General features: G+C 42.1%; 1 protein-coding gene across 2 annotated transcripts in view; it reads right to left on the reverse strand.

Moving 5' to 3' along the window:
- ADAM22 (ADAM metallopeptidase domain 22) overlaps positions 1-26,546 on the reverse strand; it is a 661,757-nt gene that overhangs the window by 18,635 nt on the left and 616,576 nt on the right. Inside the window, exon 29 of one of the 2 annotated variants that reach the window (XM_030199712.1) lies at positions 26,161-26,247. The exons of the other annotated variant lie outside the window; for it this stretch is intronic. Coding sequence (XP_030055572.1) covers positions 26,232-26,247 — 16 coding nt within the window. The 3' untranslated portion in view covers positions 26,161-26,231. Of the gene's footprint in view, positions 1-26,160; positions 26,248-26,546 lie in introns of those variants that run through there. 2 annotated transcript variants of the gene reach the window in all.

Below are 26,546 nucleotides of genomic sequence, written 5' to 3' on the forward strand. Positions count from 1 at the left end.
ACAACTGTTTCCAGCAGCCCTCACAGCTCCCTTCTGCTCTTGCGTTCCCAGGGTCCTGCTGCTACAAGCAGGCATGCTCCAAGTGTGCCTCTGCTGTTCTCAGGCCTGCACATGCATATTGGTTTGCATATGCGCCCAATTCCCAGCTCCTCTTCCGACAGACAGCACTAATAAGTGCCGCCACTGTGCTGGAACAACTTGCTGCCTCCTACTCTTCAGTAGGCCAGAGCCTCTACTGGAGCCCTGTCCTGCCTAGCAGGGCTTAACAGCAGCAGTCAGCACTCCTCCTCCATCCTCCTGAGACCAAGACAACAGCCAGCAGCCCCGGGTGTGTTTAAAACTTCCTTAACCTGATTACACTAGTAGACATGTAATATGGCTCTGTGCATCAGTCCCCTGAGAAGACATTCATATGAGCCTAGCAGACATTTCCTGTACTAAAGAGTCCCTGTTATATACCATCAAGGTCCAATAGTCTACTTCACAATACCTCTTGGCTGTGCCTCCAAAGCTTGATCATCTCCTAGACAAATGAACACATCTCAATACTGCAGCAGTTTCTACTGCCATATAACAACTTTTGTTCCCTTTGCAAGATAACCCCAAAAGGCTTCCCACTTTCACTAAGGCTTGCTGTTCTTTTTACTTCAGCTAGAAGACTATTGGGCTCATTTTAAAAGCACTTAGACTTACAAAGTTCCATAGTGTACTATGGGACTTTGTAAGTCTAAGTGCTTTGAAAAGACATCATTATGTAAACTTCAAGCCTTGCTTACCTATAGACCATATACTCAGTTTCATTACAACAAAGTAGTTCTTCATACTTACTTTAAGTTCTTACCACAGGTAGCTGCACCTTTTCATGTCAATGAGGAAATAGGGCTCCCTTTGTTTTGCCCCAGACTGGACTGCAAACAGGCTCTCATTTATTCACTTAAAAGAACTGAACCCTGCTATGCAGCTGTTTGCCTCCTTCCACCCCAACAGTATTGGTATTTCAGTAGCCAAGCAAATGCTGACAAATTGGCTAACATCCTGCACCAAATTCTCTTACAAACTGGTACTCTGCTAGCCAGTAAAGTGAAACCTCATCAGATCTGAGCCACTGCAGCTACAATTGCTCTTTAGAAATTTGCTCTTTATTCTCCTACTTGGACCAGTCCACAGTCAGAGACAGTGCATTCAGTTGAGCTGTGCAGGCCAACCTGTCTTTATAACACTGTCAACTGTCACATCTTCATGCAGAATGGACAATTCAAAGATAAATGAGCAGCCCAGAGCTTGGGAGTCACGCACTTGTGCGCCTGACTCAATCTGTGATTGTTGATGGAACATGAACTGTTTCTCGTCCGTAACAGGTGATTTCCATAGAATACAGAATTGATGAGACACACTTAGTTCCATAGCTATAGAACTGATACGTAGTAGTAGTAGTACTAGTAGCTCAAGAAGGAATCAACTTTTGACAAACTAAGAGAATGAGGATACCGAGGGAAGAAGTGACATCACCACCAAGTATGGTCGCATAGGAGACGAGCTCCCGGCAGTTCCATCAATAATAGCTTTTAATTAGATACCCAAGGTCATCGCCAATGGCGGCAAAGTAATATCTGGCTTGCATTCCGGTGGGGAGCAGCATATGTCACACAGCAGTGGATCTCTCCAACTTTGCTTACCCCGAACCGGGGGGTGGGGGCTAGCACTACAAGGCTCGGTTCAGAAAACAAGATGGAGGTGGTGCTTTTGCAACCAGACTGCTCGCAATCTCCTGACATGTTCCAGGCAGAAAGGACTCAGGTGGTATCGCCTACAACATCTGGCAAGCCTTTACAAGAGATTAGAGACTAGCTCAGGGAGATCGTTGGACATAAAGGCGGTCCAGGAAGAAATCGCTATGCTGGGGGGTAGATTCACGCTCAGAAATTATAGAGCAGGGGCACCGAGGACTCAGAGCAATGCTTGGAGGAACGTTCAGAGGCCCTTACCAGTGTAGATGCCCAATTGCAGGCCCTGCAGATATCCAATGCCTCTTGATGGACAAACTTTAGGATTTAGAAAATAGGATCCAGCATCATAATCTACGTTTCCAAGGGATTCCAGAAACCCCTAATTATTTAGAGTTCAAGCATGTGGTGCAGGCAATAGCTGGCACGTTACTAGACAGAGATGGGGTGACAATTTTGCTGGGAGCTCCTCACAATAACAAAGACATTGTGGCATGTTTCAGTGATTTTAAGACCAAGGAACAGATCTTGCATGCGGCACTAAAAGTAGACCATTTTCAATGGGATTCATATCCTATAGCAAAAGAAAAAAGCACAACAGGGCCTTCAAAGACTGGAGCAATCGAGAATCCTTTATTTGTAAAGACCCGACTTGGGCCGTGCTTTGGCATAACAACGCCTGCCTGAGGGGTCCAATTATTCAAATACTCTCAAAGGCAAACAAAAAAAAAGGAAGGTAAACTCCATTAAACAGCTCTGCTAACAGGTCTTTATGAATAAAGGTCTCTCGATTGCTCCAGTCTTGAAGGCCCTGTTGTGCTTTTTTCTTTTGCGGTTTGTGTTTGTTGTGTACTCTTGAAGCCTCTCTTTAGTTACCTCCCATTTATATTCTATAGAAATATACCCTTGGCAGTGCCTCTTTAAAGCGCAGTATGAAGCCGAGTCCTATAACATATCAACTGTGTGCAGAGGGCATACAGTATAAGTGGCGCCATCCTTTTGAATTGCTCTTCTATACAAATGGTAAGTTTCACCAAATACGTACAGCCTCTGAGGCTCACAGCAGATTTTCCTGAGCTCGGAGGCTTCAGCAGCGGTACATCCTTCTACTAGCTGCAAATCCGCTTTGGACCTTTCTGGCCAACTGAAATGGAAGCGGGTAACCAAGGGATCTGGTTGCCTGAAACGGTGGCAGTCGGTGAAAAATCTGCTGTGATAGCTGCAACATGATGGAGTGAGCAAATGGGGTCACTGGGGCTTTAAAGAAGGTGGATGCTATAGGTCCTGGGACAAATATGGATGGTATCTGTATACATGGGGGGAGGGCTTTAATATTGTTTAAATTATGAGAAATAAACTTGAACAAGTTTGCAGAATTTAAATTTTGTGCACAGAATTTTTATTTTTTTTTGCGCAGAATTTTGATTTTTTAGTGTAAGAAACACATCTACTCAATGCTCATGCCTCTAACACTGTACAAAAAAGCAAAACCAAAAGGGGTGTTGATTGCTTTTTCTGCTAAATATCAATGGACAGTTCATAAAGTGGTGTGAGATAAAGGCCATTATCTTCTCCTTATTGTGCAATTGGGTACGGTGTTCTATACTTTACTTAATGTTTATGCCTCAAATGCAGATCAGGGGATTTTTGTGCAGGGGTTGGGTCTTATTCTTCTCAGTCATGCCCAGGGAAGCCTTATAGTTGGTGGAGACTTTAACCTGTATATGTAAGCCGCATTGAGCCTGCCATGAGTGGGAAAGCGCCGAGTACAAATGTAACTAAAAAAAAAAAAAATCTTACTCTAGACCCTACTATAGATAACTCCTCCACAGGGATTATCTCTGCACAAAAGACAGACGTGCGTTGAAGGCTTTCCTGACCTGATGGGGATTGGTGGATTTATGGAGGTCCTTTTTCCCCGGGGACTGAGAATATACGTAATATTCCTCAGTTTAAAAATCATCATCTTGTATAGATTATTGGTTTGGAGATTTGGCTATACAACACCAGACCCAAATGCTCCAAATTTGGTCACATACCAGGTCAGATCACTCTCCTTTACTGCTAGAGGTAGATTGGGGGGTGGGGGGGGGGGGAAGAGATCCCATACTGGAGATTAAATGATGCTATTTTACTAGACCTGGTTAATGTAGGTCAGTTGGAAAAAGATTTCATAGAATATCTCAAACATAATGATAATACTGAGGTGAGTCCCATTACGGTTTGGGAGGGGCAAAAGGCTGTAATGAGGGGAAACATTATTGCTCTGTAGGGTCATTTACAGAAAAAACAAGAAAAGTGAGGAACAGGTTTTATGATCTCATATAGCAGCCCTGAAACAACAAGCTAAGAAGCAAGGGGCTGGATTTTTCAGTGGGGATGAACTGAATTGCCTTGAGATTAGACTTGTGTAGCGGGCTACCAAACTGCATCAGATGCAGCAACAGCCTTTTGAGTTTGGTAATAATGTCAGCCGACTGCTAGCCCATAAACTACAGAAGAGGGCAGGGCAGTCCCAGGTGAGTTCCATTAGGGATGATGGGGGAGGGCTACACACCTCTGCAGAGGGCATATGGAAAACCTTTATCACCTATTATGAAAAGCTTTACACCCTGGATGTTTCCCCCGCAGAACCAGATATGTAAGCCTACCTAGCCCCTCTTGTTCTTCCTTGGATAACACCTATTGATGCTGAGGCCCTGTTGAATCCTACAAAACTAGAGGAAGTGCAATGGGCTATTACGAATCTGCTGACTGGTAAGACTCCAGGGCCTGATGGCTTCTCTAACAAATATTATAAATGATTGGGGAAACATCTGGCACTGTTACTTCTTAAAATGCTGAATTCCCTAGCGGTGTGGGGTGACTTGCCGGATTCATGACAGTTAGCTACTATAACAGTGCTTCCCAAGCCCAGCAAGGACCCACAATTCTCTGTCTCTTATTGACCCCTCTCTCTCTCCTAAATACTGATTTATAACATTTTTACAAAAATACTAGCATACCACGTACAGCGTATTTTACGTAAGCTGATTCATGCAGTTTGGCTTCATGGTGGGGAGATAGACCTATAACAATGTGCATAGAGCTATTCATATTACTCAGCAGCTACTCAGGCTCAGATTCCCCTGCTCTTGTTAACCCTGGATGCTGAGAAGGCATTCGATAGGGTGCACTGGCCTTTTATGTGTATCTTCTTGGTACACTGGGCTTTTTAGGCCACTTTCAGGCTTATTTTCAAAAGTGATCGCCGGCCATTTTTTTTGTTACATTTGTACACCGCACTTTCCCACTCATGGCAGGCTCAATGTGGCTTACATATTATATACAGGTACTTATTTGTACCTGGGGCAATGGAGGGTTAAGTGACTTGGCCAGAGTCACAAGGAGCTGCCTGTGCCTGAAGTGGGAATTGAACTCAGTTCCTCAGGACCAAAGTCCACCACTAGGCCACTCCTCCACTCCCGACATAAATTGGGAGATGGCCGGTGATCTCTCAAAAGCGGCGAAATCGGTATAATCGAAAGCAACGTTTTTGACAGCATCGCCTCGCCGGTGAAAGTTCAAGGGGGCGTGTCGGCGGCTTAGCGAAGGCAGGACATGGGCGGGCATGGGTGTGGCTACCAGATGGCCGGCTTTCACAGATAATGGAACAAAAAAAAGTGGCGTTACTTGGTCCTTTTATTTTCATGACCAAGCCTCAAAAAGGTGCCCCAACTGACCAGATGACCACCGGAGGGAATGGGGGATGACCTCCCCATAGTCCCCCAGTGGTCACCAACCCCCTCCCACACTAAAAAATTAAAATTACAACCTTTTTTGCCAGCCTGTATGCCAGCCTCAAATGTCATACCTAGCTCCCTGACAGCAGTATGCAAGTCCCTGCAGCAGTTTTTAATGGGTGCAGGCAGACCCAGGCCCATCCCCCCCTACCTGTTACACTTGTGGTGCTAAGTGTTGAGCCCTCCAAACCCCCCCAAACCCCACTGTACCCACATGTAGGTGCCCCCCTTCACCCATAAGGGCTATGGTAATGGTGTAGAGTTGTGGGGAGTGGGTTGGGGGGAATCTGGGGGGCTCAGCACCCAAGGGAAGGGAGCTATGCACCTGGGAGGTTTGTTTGTATTTTTTTTTAATTTTTAGGGTGCCCAATTGGTGTCCTGGCATGTGAGGGGGACCAGTGCACTACAAATGCTGGCTCCTTCCACGACCAAATGCCTTGGATTTCGCTGGGTTTGAGATGGTCGGCATTTGTTTTCCATTATTGCTGAAAAACAAAACCGGCGATCTCAAACCCAGCGAACTCTGGCATTTGGCTGGGCTAAACCGTATTATCGAAAGAAAAGATGGCCAGCTTTAGCACCACCGCAATAGATCGACGGCGAACTATTTGGCTGGCAACGTTCAATTATGCCCCTCTTTGTGACTTGGTTACATCAAATTTATGCCCAACCGGAGGAGTGCATAAAAATTAATGGCTCTTATATGAAATCTTTCCATTAGCACAGGGGAACAAGACAAGGATGTGCACTCTCACCACTGTTGTTCGCCCTTGTGACTGAACCTTTGGCACAAGCTATTAGACAATGACCTAGTGACACTGCAGATGGGGTAAGTGGAGGGAGGGAGGAGAACATAGGAAAAGCCCAACGGAGATTAAGCATAGGAGTGGACCTGTGATTCCTTTGGTTTTTGTGATGTTTATTTCATTTCTTACATGAAACAAACCAAAATAAACATCAGAAAAAAACAAAAACAAATGAAGTAACAGAAAACAACAAACAAATCAGAAAATGAAATACAAATTTTTACCATGTGCACTCTTACTGAGGAACCAAATTGCTTGAGGGGTGCTGAACCTTGCCACAGCACATAGATACTGTGATTTTGTGACATTTTAATGTTAGTGAATTACTTGATACTTGAAAAGGTTTGCGAGGACAGGGAGATTTAGATTGGCAGTGTTTGAGTACTGTGAACTTGTTTATTTTATTGGAACCAGAACCTCTGCTCTTTTGTAAGTCATTGAAGAAATTGGACTCATTACTAATAACAGACTATGAACTTATCCCCCTGCTTTGAGTTTTGAATCCCTGTAGCAAAGGCCCTCTGTACTTTTCTGTTAATCCTGTTTAAAATAAATCTTGCTCAGAGCTGAAAAAATTTACGCTTCAGGTATACTTATCTGTAGAACCTGATAATGTACTGTTCTAACTGCATTTTGGGCAGTAGGAAAGATCTGCATTCTCCTTCTGTTTGTTTCTGGGAAGTATTAGACCTACATTTACAGAACCTACAAGGGTGTGTGTCTACTTTTTTACATCATTGGCATCTGGATTCTCATAAATAGAAGTGTGGGTCAGAAGAAACTAATTCCATTGCCTTGATCATTGCTGCTAACCTTGATGGTATCTTTAAGCACAGATAGAGGCTATAAATGAGTGGAGGAGTGGTCTAGAGGTTAGAGCACTGGTCTTGAAATCCAGAGGTGGCTGGTTTAAATCCCACTGCTGCTCCTTGTGATCTTGGGCAAGTCACTTAACCCTCCATTGCCTCAGGTACAAACTTAAGATTGTGAGCCCTCCTGGGACAGAGAAATATCCAGCGTACCTGAATGTAACTCACCTTGAGCTACTACTGAAAAAGGTGTGAGCAAAATCTAAATAAATGCCTGGCATGGGGTGGGGAAAATTATGTTGCAACTTTTTGCTGATGGTGTGTTGCTCACCCTTATGAGTCCAGCTACCTCTCTGCTAGGGCTGGAGGAGGAGATCCAGTGATACAAGGCACTTTCTAGTTTCAAAATAAATATAACCAAATCTGCAATTTTGAATATCACCCTGGAGGCAGAGGAGGCAAATTCTCTGCAGCACCAATTCCCATAGCGTTAGATTTCCCATTCCATTTGCTACTTGGGGGCTAATCTGACAGGGAGGGCAGAGGATCTTTATAATCTTTATAAGTTGCAGTAACTATTCAGGGATCTGGATACATAGGAGGGCCTCACTATATCTTTGATGGGACAGATCAGTGCAATTAAGATGATGGTGATGCTGAAGCTGAAGCTGCTCTACCTATTTATGGCATTGCTGTTCCCAATACCAAATTTTTTTGCCAGGCTGAAAAGAAAAGTGTTTAGCTTTATTTAGAATACATTTTCACCTAGGGTGAGGGCTAGGACCATGCACCATCCTAAAAAGCAGGGTGGAATGGCTGTACCAGCCTTTTTTCTTTACTATCAAGCAGCACAGATCTGTATCTTGACAGAGTGGCTTTCCCACTCGCCAAAGATATGGGTGCAAATGGAGAAATGTTGGATGGGCTCTTTGCCGCTCTGGGTGGTTCCTTGGCTCCTTGGCTTCCATTTTCTGAGATTCTTGAATGTCTTAAGCGAGTACCCATAAATTAGGGGGTCCTTTAAAGACCTGGTATAATGTAACGAAGAGATTTTTTCCCCGAGAAGGCTTGATTTTTTTGCAAATGGCTATAAATAAGCTGCGGAATTTGTGTCTGGGCAGATAGATAGGGTATTCCAACAATGGGAGACTAAGGGGTTGCTAACTTTGGTACAAATTTGGGAGGAAGGGGAGTTTCTCACATACCCAGAATGATGGAGGAATAAGGCCTACCTTCTCATCAGTTATTTCATTATTGGCATCTCAGAAATTATATCTTGTGTAATGCATGCAGAGATATTAGTCTTGCTGAGACTTTATTAGAGAACATACTGGGGGGGGGGGGGGGGGGAGGAAGAGGTTCTATTCCTTGGTTATATGAAGCATTGGTACTAGCCCATTCCCCTTTAGAATATTATGCACATCACTGGGAGAAGGATTTAGGGACCATCTATGAATGGTGAAAATGGAAACTCAGTTTCAAATATTTGCTCAAACCATCTGTGAGTAGTGCACTGATGGAGAATGGACACAAAATGTTATACCACTGGTGTTACACACCACAGAGACTTAAAGATTTATAAATCTGGTACTAGCCTATGTTGGTATAACTGTGGTATGAGCGGGGATATGTTTCATGTCTGGTGGACCTGTCCAGTCATCCAACCTTACTGGGGTGGTGTTATTGCTTTGGTCCAGAGAATACTGCAGATCCCATACCCTTGTGAGTGGAACACTGTTTACTTCATGATAAACCTATGGGAGTCAAACCAGCTCAGCACAGGCTGGCCATATTTACAGCTGCCCACTTGGCCTTAGCACCAGCATGGAAGACACCACTGGTCCTTCCTGAGTCTGGGACAGTGTGCAAACTGGATTATTTCTGTTTAACGTCAGAACTAACACAGCCCTCAAAAATGGACACTTAATGACATTTCATTGGACTTGAGATTGCTATCAGACATAGAAGGGCATAATTGAAAGGGACGCCCAAGTTTTGTTGAAGAGTCCTCACAAAACGTCCTGATGGAGGGGCGTATTGGACATCCATCTTTCGTTTCGATAATATGGTCAGGGACACCCAAATCTTGAAATTTTGGTCGTCCTTAGAAATGGTCGTCCCTAGACTTGATTGTTTCTGATTTTCGGCGATAATGGAAACCAAGGACGCCCATCTCAGAAATGACCAAATGCAAGCCCTTTGGTCATGGGAGGAGCCAGCATTTCTAGTGCACTGGTCCCCCTGACATGCCAGGACTCCAACCGGGCACCCTAGGGGGCACTGCAGTGGACTTCATAAAATGCTTCCAGGAACATAGCTTCCTTACCTTGTGTACTGAGCCCCCCCAAACCCCCCTAAAACCCACTACCCACAACTGTACACCACTACCATAGCCCTTACTGGTGAAGGGGGCACCTAGATGTGGATACAGTGGGCTTGTGGTGGGTTTTGGAGGGCTCACAGTTTCCTCCACAAAACGTAACAGGTAGGGAGAGGGATGGACCTGGGTCCGCCTGCCTGAAGTGCACTGCACCCACTAAAACTGCTCCAAGTACCTGCATACTGCTGTGATGGACCTGAGTATGACATCTGAGGCTAGCAAAAAATATTTTGAAAGATATTTTTTGAGGGTGGGAGGGGGTTATTGATCACTGAGGGAGTAAGGGGAGGTCATCCCCGATTCTCTCCGGTGGTCATCTGGTCATTTTGGCTACCTTTTTGTGCCTTGGTCGTAAGAAAAACAGGACCAAGTAAAGTCATCCAAGTGCTCGTCAGGGACACCCTTTTTTTCCATTATGGGTCGAGGACATCCATGTGTTAGGCACGGCCAAGTCCCACCTTTGCTACGCCTCCAATAAGCCCCCTTGAACTTTGGCCATTTCTGCGTCGGAAAGCAGTTGGGGATGTCCAACATCGGCTTTCAATTATACCGATTTGGACGACCCTGGGAGAAGGACGCCCATCTTTCGATTTGTGTCAAAAGATGGGTGTCCTTCTCTTTCGAAAATGAGCCTGATAGAGATCTAATGCTACTGATAGATTTACTTTTGATCATCTTCTGAACTAATTTTCTGTTTACACACCTGCCTTAAGAAGGTTTGGGAAACTATTATTATTTTAAGGGACCTTTAGGGGACAGCCCCTTAGGGCTCACATCACAGAGGTAGGGTGGGGGTGGTGGGGGAGACATGAGATATTTGTTGAACTGTTGTATGTGGGATATGCTGTACCAATTTGTTTGTTGTTGTTGTTGTTTTGTTTTGTTTACTTTGTATTTGGTTTATTTTTGCAATAAAGATTTAAAACCTTAAACAAAAACAAGAGAGAATGAGGATACCACTGCTCATGGGAAGGGCTGCACATTCTCAAAACTATTACATAGAAACATACAGAAATGAAGGCATATAAAAACCATATGGCCTATCCAGTCCGCCCTTCCATGCCATCTACTATCCCTTTCCTCTCCCCTAGAGATGATATGTACCTATCCCAAGATTGTGGAATTCAGTTACAGTTTTCTTCTCCACCACCTCCGCTGAGTTCCACGAATTCATCATCCTTTCTGTGAAGAACTATTTTCTCAGGTTACTTCTGAGTCTGTCGCCTTTAACCTTCATCCTATGCCCCCTCATTCCACAGCTTGAAAGATACTTGCCTCCTGTGCATTTATGTCATGGAGGTATTTAAACATCTCTATCATATCTTCCCTCTCCCACCTTTCATCCAAAGTATACATATTGAGATCTTTAAGTCTGTCCCCATAAGCTTTATCATGAAAACCACTGTCTATTTTAATAGCTTCCCTCTGGACCAACTTCATCCTGTTTATATCTTTTTGAAGGTGCGGTCTTCAGAATTGTACACAATATTCTACTTGAGGTCTGACCACAGTCTTCTTATACAGAGGCATCATCGCCTCCTTTTTTCTAATGACCATTCCTCTCACTATGCACTCAAGTATCCTTCTAGCTTTTGCTATTGCCGTTTGTACTTGTTTGGCCACCTTAAGATCATCACATATGATCACACCCAAGCCCCGCTCCTCTTATATGCACAAGAGTTCTTTGCTCCCTAAACTGTACTGACCATGCATTTTTTTCCATTAATCTTAGCTGCCGAATTCTAGACCATCCTCAAACTTTGCTAGGTCCTTCCTCATGTTATCCACACCATCAGGGGTGTCTACTCTTGCAGATTTTGGTATCATCCGCAAAGAGGCAAATCTTACCAGACAGCCCTTCAGTTGGAAGAACTGCTCCATACTGGCACCATTAGATGATGTTACCCACTTGATCAATCCTGCTGTCTATGGAAAACACCTGTTACAGGTGAGAAACAATGCTTTCAGAAGGAAATGGGAAGCCAGTGTAGAGGATAAACAGATGGGATGATCTCATCATACAATTTTAACTTTATCAGCCTTGCCCACATCTGTTTCTCCACCTCCTGTGCCAGTCTTATGTCATCTTCCACTATGACTTCCTGCACCTTGGAAATTTCCCTGCTGTGAAAAACCAGGTAAAAGTGTGGCTTCTTCGTCTCTGTAGCCATGTCAGTCACTGCCTCCTGTGAGCAGCCAAGCAACAAAAATCAGTTTTCCACCTGTAATATGAGATCCCAATGAGGTATCAAGTTTTGTGGGCAAAAATGTACATGCAAGTGATGATGCAGGTTTTTACACTTTAGAAAATCACATGCTAATTTGTGTACCATGAAGAATCGCTCATAAGAACATAATCATCGCCATACTGGGACAGACCGAAGGTCCATCAAGCCTAATATCCTGTTCCCAACAGTGGCTAATCCAGGTCAGGTCTTTTGACTAAATAGTTTATCAGTAATATATGCAGGTGTGCAGTGTTTCTAGGCTGGAGCATCAATTTCTACTTATGTTGTGAATGTGCTGTTTAATGGCTTTAGTGAATCATTAGAAATTATACATGGACAGACTGTTTACTTCCACTTATCATGCTACAAAATTTAGTGAATTGGCCTCGTTGTTTGTAATGATCACAACAATTTGCTCCAATAAACTGAATACACTTTGAATTATAACCACATTATAATGCAGCAAATGTGTTTCACACCCATAAGGTACTATTTTGCATTAAAGGAAGGTCAGGTAATGGCAAGGTAGATGAAGGGAGGCATGCGCTATAAGCACCTCCAGTCAAGAACTGCAACTAAACAGGAAGCTGGGAAAAGAAACCAAAAAGCAGCAAATTAATGGCGCCCTGGAATAACTTGTATTAACAAATTAGCAAGTCCAGCCATATCTGCGCAGTACATGCTGGAACAGCTCAGAAGCAAAGGACATAGAATCAATTCACAAAATACCTAATATACGGTCCTTCAGTGTTTTTATTCACCTCTTCTACCCACTTAGCTACAATATCTTCCCTTTTGTACCATGGATTTATACACCTGCAGAAAGCAACGGAAGGAAGAGAGAAAGCAGAAGAATAGAAAATCTGAGAACACAGCACAAGCTGAGTACGGATGTTGTCATACCCTAACATGCCAGTGACTGTGGCACTATGACACATGATTAGTCTTGGAGTGTGGGATGAAGATAGGGCCCCATTCACTAGGCTTGAGAGTCCTACTGCAAAAGACTGATCAGGAATTATTAATGGATCTCAGTTACACAGTGAAATCAACTTCTTCCACATGCTAATGTAGCTCTGACAGTGCAGAAGAATGAAAATTATACATGTTTTATTTTAATTGCAACGGGGATATTATTTTGGACCAGAGAATGAAATGCCCATAGAGCTAAGATTGGTTCCTGAAATTCATGATCTGTATCAGATATTCAACACAGCTGACTGTAAAAGCTGATTGGTTATCACAAAATTTCTCTTGAAGTATGGGTTCTGATTGGTTCAAACCATGCAGGTGATGCTCTTTGTGACATCATAATCAGTCATTTATGATGCTTCTCTAGGTATGGCTGCTCACACAAGTTTATAATAACTAAGTGAACTGGTTAATGCGTTTCGAAAGTGGCATCAATAATGGGCAAAATATTCAAAAGGATTTAACCAGGCAGAAAATACTCAGTGACGCTGAACTGGGTAGTGCTTTTGAATATCCTCTCTGACAACTGTGGCACTGTCCAAGCAAAGCCAGGGTAGTCCAGGGGCAGAGCTGAGGTGGTCCCAGAAATTATGTGAGCTAAGGAGGTTTGATCACAGAAGATGGCATGAGCCTATCTTGCCCATTATGTGGGCTGAGACCAGTAGGTGGAGCTTGTCACTCTATCAATTACATTGTTTTGGGTGTACCAAAATGGCTGCAGCTGCATTAAGGAGAATTAAAACCTCCTTGGGTGGAGACTGGTTTCAGCCTTGTGACATCATGCCGTCTCCTGTTATCAAACTTCCTTGATGTGTGCACTTGAAATAGTGCCTACCTAGCTATCCGGGCAAGTAGCAATCTTCCTTAAATAGCAATTCTAACTTTGTCCAGTTAGCTATGTAGGTATGGCACTGAATACTGGCCGTGCCCAAATAACTTCAGGGTATCGCCACTGACCTGGATATTCAATGCTGATGCCCAGACATGGCACAGCATTGAATATCCAGGTCTAACTTAGCCAGCAGGGGACAGCATTTAAAAAAACACTCACCACCACTGACTGAATATTGACCAGAACATTTAAACAACTGTAGAATTAGTGAGCACTGCTACTCAGGACCCCTTTTACTAATGTGCATTAAGCATGTGCTAACAGTTAATCAAAAGAAAGGGCATAAAACTTCTACAAAAATCCAAGAGCACAAAGAGGGTGGAAGAAGAATGTTCCAGGAGAATCAAATGAAAATGAAGTCCAAGCTTCTAAAAATTCTTTATTCTCCAACAGTTCACCAAAAGTATAAAGTCTTGACCCACCAGAGGCATAAACAAACCTAACCCTGCATGGGCCATGTTTCAGCGTAAAGCCTTCTTCAGGGGTCACCAAATCCGTCAAAACTAGCAGACATCAAACTGATAGTGATAAAATCCAGAGTATGTCAAAAACAGTGTAGGAAAATCACACATGAAGTGTATCTCAGATGGGATGCTTGCATTAACTGATCAACATGGATGAAGGCAGAGACTGTGCATTACACTTAACAGTTAATGTAACAGCTAGTGCAGAGCAGATAACACCATCTCAATAGGTGATGTTAAGTGCCTCCACATTATCTGCAGTAAAATTAATGTGCAATAAGTGTTAACTGTATAAGAAAATGGTGAGCACACCCCTAACAGTTAATGCAAACATTTTACTTGTGCATTAGTTCTGGCTATTAATGCATGAAAGTTGCAAACTGTAACACACTTTAGTAACAAGAGTCCTTAGAAACAGAGAAAAATAATGATAGATAAAGACCATATGGCTTATCCAGTCTGGCCATCCACACCAACTACTAAGCTCTACAATACCTTCCACTGTTTGTTCATGTATTCTTGAATTCAGATACAGTCCTCATCTCCACTACCTCCACTGGAAGGCTGTTCTAACACCTTTTCAGTACAGAAACATTTTCACTGATTACTCCTGATTCACCCAGGGCCAGCTTAATCTAAGAACCAGGTGAGGCTCTGGCCCAGAGCATCGGAGATAAAGGCACCAAACACCTGAGCCTGTGATGTCACTGGCCCTATAGGTTAAGCTGACCCAGAGCTAAGCTGGCGACGTTGCATGTGCAGGGAAAAAAGAAGAGCTGGCAACCCCCTTCCTCTTTCAGTCTCAGGCCACCTTCCCCCTCTACCTTTAAAGGCAGCTTTCCTTTCCGAAACATAGACAGCGTTTCACGTAACACTACCCACATTAGCGCCCTGGCCCCTCCCTTCTGTTGCATCCTGGCCTCTCCTTTGATATAACTTCTGGTTTCCACAGGGGCACAGAGGGAAGATGCAGGGGCTGATGTGGATTGTATTAGGTGAAATGCTGTCACTATTCAAGAGGGGAAACTACCTTTAAAGGTAAGCCAGGGGGAGGATGGCCTTAGGATGGAGGCGTGCCAATGGGGGGGTGTGCCAATAGGAGGGTGCCAAACCAAAAGTTGGCTCAAGACGCCACCATCCCTTGAGCTGGCTTTGCTTTCACCATCATCCTATGACTCCTCAGTTCAGAGCTTCATTTTCATTGAAAGAGGCTACCTCCTTGCTCCATATCCTTATGAAAGCATAGTCGCAAGAACTGCCCACAGTACTTCAAATGAAATTTCACAAGAGACATATATAGAGGCCATTCTTCCCCTATGTACCCAAGATTCTTTCTGGCTTTTGCCATCATCTTATCTTCTTATTTGTCTACCTTAAAATCATCAGACACGCTTGCCTCCATATTCTGAACAGATCTTTGCAGCCCGAATGCACAACCCTGCAGTTTTGTCCACTGCTTTTAAAGTTTAGCTGCCACACTAGACCATTCCTCAAGATTTGCTAGATCCTACCTCATGTTACCAAGTCTTCAGGATTTCTACCCTGCTTCAGATTTTGTTGTCACCTGAAAAAGGCAAATTTCTCCCGATAGTCCTTCTGCAATATTATTTACAAAAATGTTGAAAAGAACCAGACTTCGGACCAATCTCTGTGGCACACCACTGGTAATACCCCTTTACTTAAAGTTTACTCCATTTATCTGTATCCTTTGTTTCCCCCCACTCAATCAGTCACATTAGGGCCCATATTAAGAATGTTTACATGATTTATAAATTGCATATCAGGAACTGTGACAAAAGCCTTGTTGACCTCTATACACTACATCGAGTACTCTCCCTCAATCCAACTCTCCGGTCACTCACACAAATTGATCAGAGTTGTTTGACAAGACCTACCTCAGGACATGTAATCCACTGACTGGGGTTAATAACTGGTTGAGTGGAAGGCAGCAAACGGCAGTGGTAAACGGAGTTCACTCTGAGGAAAGGGATGTTACCAGTGGTGTGTCACAAGGTTCGGTTCCTGGGCCAGTTCTCTAACATTTTTGTAAGCGATATTGCCATATCGCTGTCTGGTAAGGTTTGCCTCTTTGCGGATGATACCAAAATCTGCAATAAGCTAGACACCCCTGATGCTATGGATAACATGAGGAAGGACCTAACAAAGCTTAAAGAATGGTCCAGAATTTGGTATCTAGGATTTAATCCTAAAAAATCCAGGGCCATGCATTTGGGCGACAAAATCCCAAAAGAACGGTACAAGTACACAGGTGAAGTACTTCTGTGAACAAAAGAGAAACAGGACTTGGGGGTGATCATATCTGATGATGTTAAGGTGGCTAAACAGGTAGAAAAGGTGACAGCAAAAGCCAGAAGGAAGCTCAGGTGCATAGGGAGAGGAATGGTCAGCAGGAAAAGAGATGACTGAGGGGAGGGGGGGTATAATAGAGGTCTACAAAATACTTAGTGATGTAGAACGGGTAAACATATATTGATTTTTTACTTTTTCAAAAAGTACAAAGAATAGGGAAGACTCAATGAAGTTACATGTTACTACTTTTAAAACAAACAGGAGGAAATGTTTTCACTCACAATAGTTAAGCTCTGGAACTCGTTGCCAGAGAATGTGGTATCAATGGTTAGTGTATCTGAGTAAAGGTTTGGACAAGTTCCTGCAGGAAAATAGTCTGCTATTGAGATAGATAAGGAGAAAGCCACTGCTTGTCCTTGGGATCAGTAGCATTAATCTTGCTACTTTGGGGATTCTGTCACGTACTTGTGGCCTGAATTGGCCACTGCTGAAAGTAGGATACGGGGCTAGATACACCATTGGTCTGACCCAGTATGGCTATTATGTTCTTAGGAAAAAGGAGAAGATAATGCCTCTGTATAAGTCTCTGGTGAATACTGTGTACAGTCCTGGAGCCACACCTTCAAATGAACAGAATGTGCACTATCCTCTGTTTAGCAGCAATTCCATTAATTTACTCATCAAATCAGATTAACTGGCCTGTAGTTCCCAGCCTCCTCTTTACTTCTGTTTTTGTGAAGAGAAAGAACATCTGCCTTCCAATCTTCTGGGACCACTCCCAACCCTAAAGAAAGCTCTGAAAAGGTCAAATGGCTGAGCTACCAGAACTTCCCTAAGTTCCTTCATTTCACTCAAATATTTCCCATTTGGCACTTTCATTTTGTCTACTTTTAGTTTAGTTAGCTCCTCACTGAAAAGCCTGCCCCACTTAGAACATATGAATATAAGAGTTGCCCAACTAGGGCAGACCATGGGTCAATTAGTCCAGGTCACAAGCACCTGGCAGAGTCCCAAAAGGTAGAAAGATTCATGCTACTTAACCTCAGATATAAGTAGTGGCTTTCCTCAGGTCTACTATAATAATGGATTATGGATTTTTCCTCCAAGTATTTGTCCAGACCTTTTTTAAACCAAACTACATTAACTGTGTTTACCACTTGCTCTGGCAATGAGTTCCAGAGCTTAACTATAAGTGAACCGAAAAAATATTTTCTCCTATTTGTTTTAAATGTGCTACTATATAACTTCATGCACTGTCCCCTAGTCCTTTTACTTTTTGAAAGAGTAAACAATCGGTTTGTGTTTACCCGTTCCCTCCATTCAAGATTTTATAGACCTCTATAAAATCCCCCCATCTCTTCTCCAAACTGAAGAGCCCTAACTTCTTTAACATTTCCTCATGTAAGAGTCTTTCCATCCCCTTAATTATTTTGGTTGCCCTTTTTTGTACCTTTTCCAATTTCACTACACCTTTTTGAAATGTGATGACCAGAACTGCACAAAATATTGAAGGTGCAGCCTTACCACGGAGCAGTCCTACTCATGGGCTTTTCTTAGTGAATGCAAACAGAAATATTTTGTTAACTAAATCTACTTTTTCTTCATCAGCCTCTCTATATTTCTGCTCTTCACATCTGAGTTTCACAGTGGCACTTTTGCACTTTCTCTTGTCACTAACATACCTGAAAAAAGTCTTTTCCTCCCATTTTACTGTATTAGCTGTATTATTCTATTTGCATCTTCACTTTTCTGATTACTTCTCCAGCTTCTCTTACTTTGTCCAGATATTGTTGCCTGTTTTCCACCTTCTGTAATCTTTTGTAGTTTATGAAAACTACCCTTTTACTTTTATGGTTACTTCTTTCAAAAAACATAGTAGTGTCTCTTTTACTTTCTTAACAAATAAGTTTGTTAGCCTTACAATGGGGCTCATTTTCAAAAGAGAAAAACGTCCAAAAAGTGGCATAAATCTGCATTTGGATGTTTTTCTCACAAAAATGTCTAAATTGGTATTTTCAAAACCAATTTTTAGACATTATTCTATGATGTCCATCAGAAGTGCATTCAAATCACAAGGGGTTATGTCAGGGGCGTGTTAAGGGCGGGATCTGGGTATTCTTAACATTTGAGACGTTTTTCTGCCATAATGAAACAAAGCAAAAACATCCAGGGTTATAAGTTGGATGTCTTGGTCTAGACCTGTTTTATTAACAAATAACCCACAAAAAAGTGCCCTAAATGACCACTGCAGAGAATCAGGGATGACCTCCTCTTACTCCCTCAGTGGTCACTAACCCCCTCCCACCCCCCGTAAATGTGATTAAAAACATTACTTTCCAGATTCTATGCCAGCCTCAGATGTTATACTCAGGTCCATTAGAACAGCATGCAGGTCCCTGGAGTAATCTAGTTGTGGGTGCAGTGCACTGCAGACAGGTGGACCCAGGCCCATAGCTCTCCCTACCTGTTACAATTGTGGTGGAAAATGTGAACCTTCCAAAACTCAGCAGAAACCCACATATTGGTGCCCCCTTCACCCATTAAGGCTATTTATTGTAGTGGTGTACAGTTGGGGGTAGTGGGTTTTGGGTGGATTGTAGGGGGCTCAGCAGACAAAATAAGGTAGCAACAGTGAGATGTGTACTTGGGAGCATTTATTTGGCGTCCACTACAGTGCCCCCTAGGGTGCACCATTGCTCTCCTGAGATGTCTGTGTGGCCATCTACTAAGAATGCTGGCTCCTCCTACATTTCAATGGCTTGATTTTGTGCATTTTTCACTTGGCCTTTTTTTTTAATAGATCAAAAAGATAAACGCACAGAGCACAAAAACATCTACCACACATCCATTTTTCTGTTTTGAAAATGGCTACATTCCCCACTTGAATTTTGGACGTTTTTAGCAAAATGTCCAAAGTTGGGCTTAGACATCCCATCAAAAATGCCCCTCCACATCTCCTTTCAGTTTTGCTCACTGCTCTTCTACTTTCCCCAGATGCTCCCATCCAGCTAACAACTCCTTGACAAAGTTAGTTTTCTGGAAGCCTAGGACCCTTACTTTTGAATGAACCACTAGCGCCTGTTTCCCAATAGTGAACCACACCATCTGGTGATCATTGGATCCTAGATGGGATGGGATTTAAATTTAGCTCTCACCTTTCTCAGTATCAAGAGGAGTTTCATTCAGGTACAACAGGTGCTTTCCTGTCCGGAGAAGGCTTACAATATAAGTTTGTAGCTGGACAAATGGAGAGTTAAGTGACTTGCCCAAGATAACAAATAGTTACAGTAGGATTCCAACCTGGCTTCTCTGCTCTCTGGCCGCCGTTCTAACCAATAGGCCACTCCTCCAGCCTTATGATATCCTTTTCATCTTTTCCCCACTATGACATCAGAAACACTCTTTCCATTTGTAATCACCAGGTCTAGTGTCCTGCATGGGTTCCATTACCAGCTGCTAGAAGAGTCTTCCCTGTAGATATTCTTACACCTAGACAATGACGCAGCCAGGTTGTCTCAATCAACATCCAGCAGATTGCAATCATCCACCAACGGCACTTCCCATTTCATACCAGTTTTGTGAATGTCTTCAATTAAATCTCTATTTCTTCTGTCTGCGAGGGAGGTTTGTGCATCACATCCATATAAATAGATATTCTGTTCCCTCTTTCCAATTAACCCAGAGTACCTCTTTCTTATCTCATAAACTCTACAATTACGTTACTTTAATATTATTTTTTAACATATAGTACCACTCTTCCTTCTTTTCTTCCTACTCTGTCCTTTCTGAATAGATTATAGTCTAGTATAACTACATCCCACTCATCAGTTCTACATCTACCACATCTCAATGAATACCGTTATATCCAAGTCAGCTTCTTCTATTAAAGCCTCTAAATCTGGAACTTTGATTCCCATACCACGGGTATTAGCATACACAACTTTCCAGATGTTGCTTTTTTTCCCCCAGTTCTATGCTAGTCAGTATTCAAACACAATATACATGGAGATCTGGTGTTTGCTGAATTGGTGTTAACTACAAAGTAGGTACCCTATTGAAAGTTTAATTCTTGATGACTACTTCACTTTGCAATGGGACGAAAGAAAACCTGAAAGCAGAGGCTGCAGTCTACATTATTTATTTACAAACTTGTGTCCACGATTCAAAGTAGATTACAGTAAAACCTCAATATTAGACAAACAAATCATTTTACTTTCCTACCCATTCTGTGCCATACACCCTGTGTTACTACAGTAACAATATTCTTACACAGAATATTGCCTGCCTGAAAGAAACAATGTCTTCATCTCTGTCTTAAGGACTCATACCACCTTCATCATCCTCACCTGCACTGATAATTTGTTCCATTCTGCAGGTCTTGTGACTGAACACACATGACTGAGTTTGAACACTTAATCCCTCATTCTATAACAGGCCACCTAAATTCAAGTGCCATTAACATGCTTAAATTTAAAGAAGACTGTGTGGATAAATGTATCCTTTTGAACGTTAAATAATGTTTGCATTCACACTCAACCTAGAATAATTTGGTTGGCTGATTTCTGAAGCCTCTACTACTGAGCCCCATACAAAGTTTTGCATTTTATTCCTAACCTGCACAGGGAAAAGCAGTACTAAAGAAACAATTCAGAAACTAAAAGAAGCCTAATTTCTGGGATACATGCATGCAGTCTGCAGAAATCTGGGAAAGACCCACTTCTGTAAGAGTCATCATATCCACTCTGACATACCTGAAATATGGAATCGATAGGACACCTACCACTAAAAGGCAGAATCTAGAAAGCACAGACAAATCGGAATTGAGACGTCTAGGTCTGGATGTGTCAATTTCTGCTAGTATTTAGAAAAGGATCTGCTGAAACACCTGCAAGCATGGATGTGCATGTGCTACATGCGGTAACAGCACCCATTTTGCAATTTTCAATGTATAAAATATCAGTAGGGTCATGATGACAACATACACATATAAGTTAGTTTCAAAATATATATGTGTATCTGCTGGCACACAGATGTGTATGTCAGCCGTTTCAGATTCATACAGGTTTTATGTTTTGCGAAGCTGTCACAGAAGCCAAAATCCTTTGCCAGCATTGCTTTCAGGGGGAATAAAATCACTGAAGGTTAAAGAAAGCGACGTCCCTTAATTCCTCCAGTAGAGAGCTGCACAAAATGATCACTTATAACCTAGATGTCCCTGGAAGCAGCTGTAAATCCCAATGTTGATCTCAGGGGACATAAATGTGCATTACCAATCTAATCAGCTTTCGCAAAGCTTTGAAGACACATCTCTTCAACAAAGCCTACAAAAGTCACCCTCAATGAAACAAAACATTCCTTAAACCACACAAGTACACCAAAAAACACCTCTCACACGGCCTCACCTACCACCTCTCCATCTAAACCCTCTCTCACTTCCGCTTATGATCGACTGTTTTTTTAAATCATGTAACGACGTTATCATATCTATTCTCTGTAAGCCACATTGAGCCTGCAAAAAGGTGGGAAAATGTGGGGTACAAATACAATAAATAAATAAATAAATATGAGAATGCATGTGTATATTTTAGCCTTGCCCAAAATATGCCCAAATGAAGCCTCTTGCCATATTCATATATTCGCTATTTGGACGTGTAGATTCTAGCTTTCTAAAATTGGGATTTAGACATGTATGTGAAACAGATATCCAAATGCCAGTTTATGCCTGTCCAAATAATGAATAGGGCTTCTAAAATAACCACTAGAGGGTTAGAAATGTAAGCACACACTTATACACACACAGTGATCGCCTCATCTGCAATATTTGAATAATGTAGGTGCCTGCATTTATGTGCCTCTCATGTTTGTGAACACCTAGAATAGTAGTACTTACATGTGTATGTGCACATTTAGACATGTAAGTGCCACCAGGGCACCCAAGCATTATTCTGCAACACACCCGCTTAACTTGCATAGCAAGTCTTCTACTAGATAAATGTTTTCATGTTGCCTTAGCTTCCCATTGTGGAAGGTTGCCATTGTACATTTGTCTAACCCAAAAGTCATAACATAACAAAAAGTCTTGTAGACCACTAATACCTTGTAGTCCTAAGCGGTTAACAGAACAACAGGAGCAAACTCCTTAAATTCAAAACAATAAATAATATAAACATAAAAGAAAAAAATTATACTTAACCACATCAGGCTATGAAAAGCCATTAAAAACACTAAATACTTCATAATAAAATTTTTCAAAATAAAAAAAGTTTTAAAATGTTTCCTAAAATCAAAATAAGAACATGAGATCTGATAGAAGAGAGATCTTCCAAAAAAACTAGCCACTTGGAAACCCAGAAAGAGCTCAACCTGTTTTAAACATTTTCTACCCCTTACAGAAGGAAAATAAAACAGACTAGGATTATTGGACCTATAGTTTCCTACCCGAATAGAAAAGTGGATGTGATCATAAAAATATGCAAGTACTTTTGATATCATCTGATTTGTTCCATTACAGGAGCTGTGTGACTTCAAATAATCCACAAATAGGTGTGATTTTTATTTGAGGGTCACCAACACTTCTGGTATTAAAGCTAAATCCATAGCCCAGTAAGGGGGTCTTTTACTAGGTGTCCTAACGTCTTTAGCTCATGCTAGAAATCAGCTGACACTAAATGCTGAGATGCCCATTATCATCTTCTTGGTGTCTCAGCATTTTAGCGCCAGCTGATTTTTAGCATGAGCCAAAGACGCTAGGACACCTTAGTAAAAGACCCCCTAAGTTAGTAAGCACACTTGGTGGAATTATTGCTAGAGAGAACAAGAATGATTTTGGCCTTAGGAATTACAAGCTGTCCTTCATAATTCAGGTGTGGTCTGCCACATTATCCTGGTGAATTTGATGTTCTCAATCAAACCTGGATTCACTTTGTACATTTCAATGCAATTTATTATCCAAGAGTGTGATATCGTGTGTTCTGGCATTGGGCTGTGAATTTTTTGGGTTTTTTTTATGGCAGGGATTGAGGTGATTTGGGGGAGGGGGAGATGTGGAGGGGCATAATCGAACGGGGATGACCATCTCTAAGGGCGCCCATCTCTAAGGTCGTTCTGGCGATGGGGCGGGGAAACCCGTATTATCGAAACAAGATGGGCGTCCATCTTTCGTTTCGATAATACGGTCGGGGATGCCCAAATCTCAACATTTAGGTCGACCTTAGAGATGGCTGGGTTGATTAATGCCAGGTCGGTTAGGAACAAAATTATGTTGGTATATGATTTATAAGAACTAGAGTGTTATGATATTTTGTGTATAACTGAATCCTGGTTATTGAAATCTGATTTGGTGGTTGCAAGGCAGTATTGTCAGGAAGGTTTTAAATGGGAGTGGACATGCCATTGTTGGAAGTCAGGGGGAGGTGTGGTAGTGTTTTTTAAGAGCTATTTAAATTTTAAGGTAGTTTATACTGAAGTGAGTGAATTTGGAGAGTTTCTATTGTTAAGAATTATTTGTGGTGCTTGGTGTGTTATATTGTCCGCCAGGAGTGATGAATACGGATTGTTCTCCTTTGATGGAGGTGTTGCTGAGTCAGGTGTCTAATTTTCAAAATGTATGTCTGGAGGGTGATTTTAATATTTATTTTGATCCAGTAGGAGAGGTGATAATGTGATTTTTTATTCTTTGTCAGCCTTGCATTTCAATCAGTTGGTTTTGGAGGCGAACCTTTGTGCAGGCCATGTGTTGGATTTGGTACTTTTATCATCAGGGTTGATGGGAGTTTTATATCAGTCTCCGATTATACATGCAGTTTCATGGTCAGATCACTGATTTCCTTAGCCTTGTGGTTAGCTTCTGCCAAGGTGGCTACTTGATTAAAGAAGGAATAGATACAGGTTCGGGCCCAATTTGATGTTAAAAAGTTAGGAGATCATTGGGTGCACATGTTGAATATTGACAACAGTCATTCTATGGATGAAGAGATTGAGATTTGGAATAGAACTATCTTCTGCTATGAGAATGGTGGTAAAGAGTACAAGATACAAGGTCTTTTTCCCCAAGTGCTCTTTTTCGTTCCCAAGTTGGGAACTCCCTGCAGCCACCCTCTGCTCTGTGGCAGAGGCTTCATTCACTGGATATTGCAGAAGTCCTCCCTTTAGTACCCAGGCCTTCCTTCTCGATGCTTGGATCTCGGTGGGGGTGGGCAACCAAAGACCTCGATTTCACAAACACAATTCCTTTTATCACTTCCTGGCCCTGCCCAAATGGGCTGGTCCTTCACAAATCCACCCACCAGGCTGGCAATCCCAACCCTTCTGGTCTTAGTGACCTCTCTAAAGAATCCTCCCTCCCACTGCCCAAGAGTAGGGACATTTTTCAGAGGGGTCATACAGGCATTTGGGTTGGTGCCTATCAACAGCGTCAATCAGGGACACCTGGAAGTGGTTGATTGAGATTTTGTTTTTCTTGTGTGGATGCGCTTTCCTATGTTGTTGCAGTTCTTTTCTTTTATGATGTTTTTAATTGTTCATTGTCTTGACCTTTATAGATTTGGCAGTATATCAAGTTTTAATAAATTGTAATTGTATACTATGAAATGTTATTGGAAAAGATGATGGAGACACTGGAGATTTGATAAAATATGGGTTTTATGAACAAAGGTCCCAGTGTGTAGAAGAAATTATGCAGACCCTGAAGAAGAAGGGCCTATGAAGAAGGATGGCGCAACTTGGCACAGCTGTCCATTGGTTCCATGAATTATGACTATGATCTATCTTTCTAAATTATGGGAACCACTGGTTTAAATCTAATTCCTTATTCTATTTCCCAGTTGGTACTCTCCCAGCAAATGTCTAAATTACTACTTTTATCCAATTGGACCTCAATGCTTCCAAGCTTGACTGGTCTCCAAGAGATCACACTTTGCTCAATATTTAAATGAGCACCAACGTTATTGTTGGAGCTAATCTTATCATTGGTCCATATTATTCAAAAAGGACCCAGTGCTCACCGGTCAATGTAAAAAAAAAAAAACAAAAAAAACCTAGGAGGAAAAACCATTGACCCACGAGCCCTACATCCCTAAATATATCCCACTACTGAGAGAACAATATTCAATGAAAAAATTAATTGAAATCTGTCACCTGTTAATTTTTCTTATTTTGTTTATATTTTCACTGATTTTCTTATTTGTACCCACACCAGTCAGTAACACTTCTGTAGAGAATATTCAAACTTTAAACTTTCCAATACTTCACAGCTACAAGTACACTTACCTTATTCAATAGTCCTTTTTTCTGGCAGGTTGTTATATATATGGTAAGTGGTAATTTCTCCTCTCAGCTAGCTCTCCGATACCATTCTTATCAGCTGTTCCTGCCGATTTCTTCAGCTAGCTGTCCTGTATCGTTAACATCAGCTGTTTATGCCGTTTTTTTCAATTAGTCTTTGAAGTCAGTACTATCAGCTGTTCCTGCCAGCTCCTGCTGGTTTTTTTCTTTTAACACTCTAAAGCCTCTATTGTCAGCTGTTCCTGCCAGTTTTTTCCCTTTTGTTACCATGCTGTAGGAAATTCTCTCCAGATTCTAGTAGCGCTCTAGAAATGTTAAGTAGTAGTAGATTCTTGTCCTCAATTTCTCCTCCTTTGTAATGCTAAAACTTACCTTTCCGAATCTAAACTCAAGGTAAGTAATCAAATCTAAAATCCAAGTCCAGTTAATACCATTCTCTGCCAGTCAGGAAATTAACAGAGACATGTACAAGGTATCAAATACAGAGAGGAAGTCTTAAAAAGTCCAAAAGTGGGAGATCAAGATAACATCTTAGCGGATAGACACATGTAGTAGCTCTCATATCTCTGTTGGCATCTTAACTTATTTCCTGCAGTTCCTATGGGAAAGAGGAAAAGAAGAGTTTGGGTAGGTCTATGCCCCTCCTGGGAGCAGCTCCAGTGAGGTAGAGTACAATTCACAAGTTCCTACACCAACACAGGGCTCCTAGTGTTGTACATGTAGGATCTGCTATTGTGGGCAGAGTACGAAATCCTCTGACATTAGACTTAGAGGTGTTCCTTAGCCCAGGCATGTGGATTGTGACTTCCCTGGGGCTTAGGTCCTCAGCTATGTGGCAAACAGACTTTGAGCAGTGCTCTTGTTGCAGCAGCCACTGTAGTGAACAGGGATGCCACT

This window comes from Microcaecilia unicolor, chromosome 1 (genome assembly GCF_901765095.1).
Source record: "Microcaecilia unicolor chromosome 1, aMicUni1.1, whole genome shotgun sequence".
Classification (NCBI taxonomy): domain Eukaryota; kingdom Metazoa; phylum Chordata; class Amphibia; order Gymnophiona; family Siphonopidae; genus Microcaecilia; species Microcaecilia unicolor.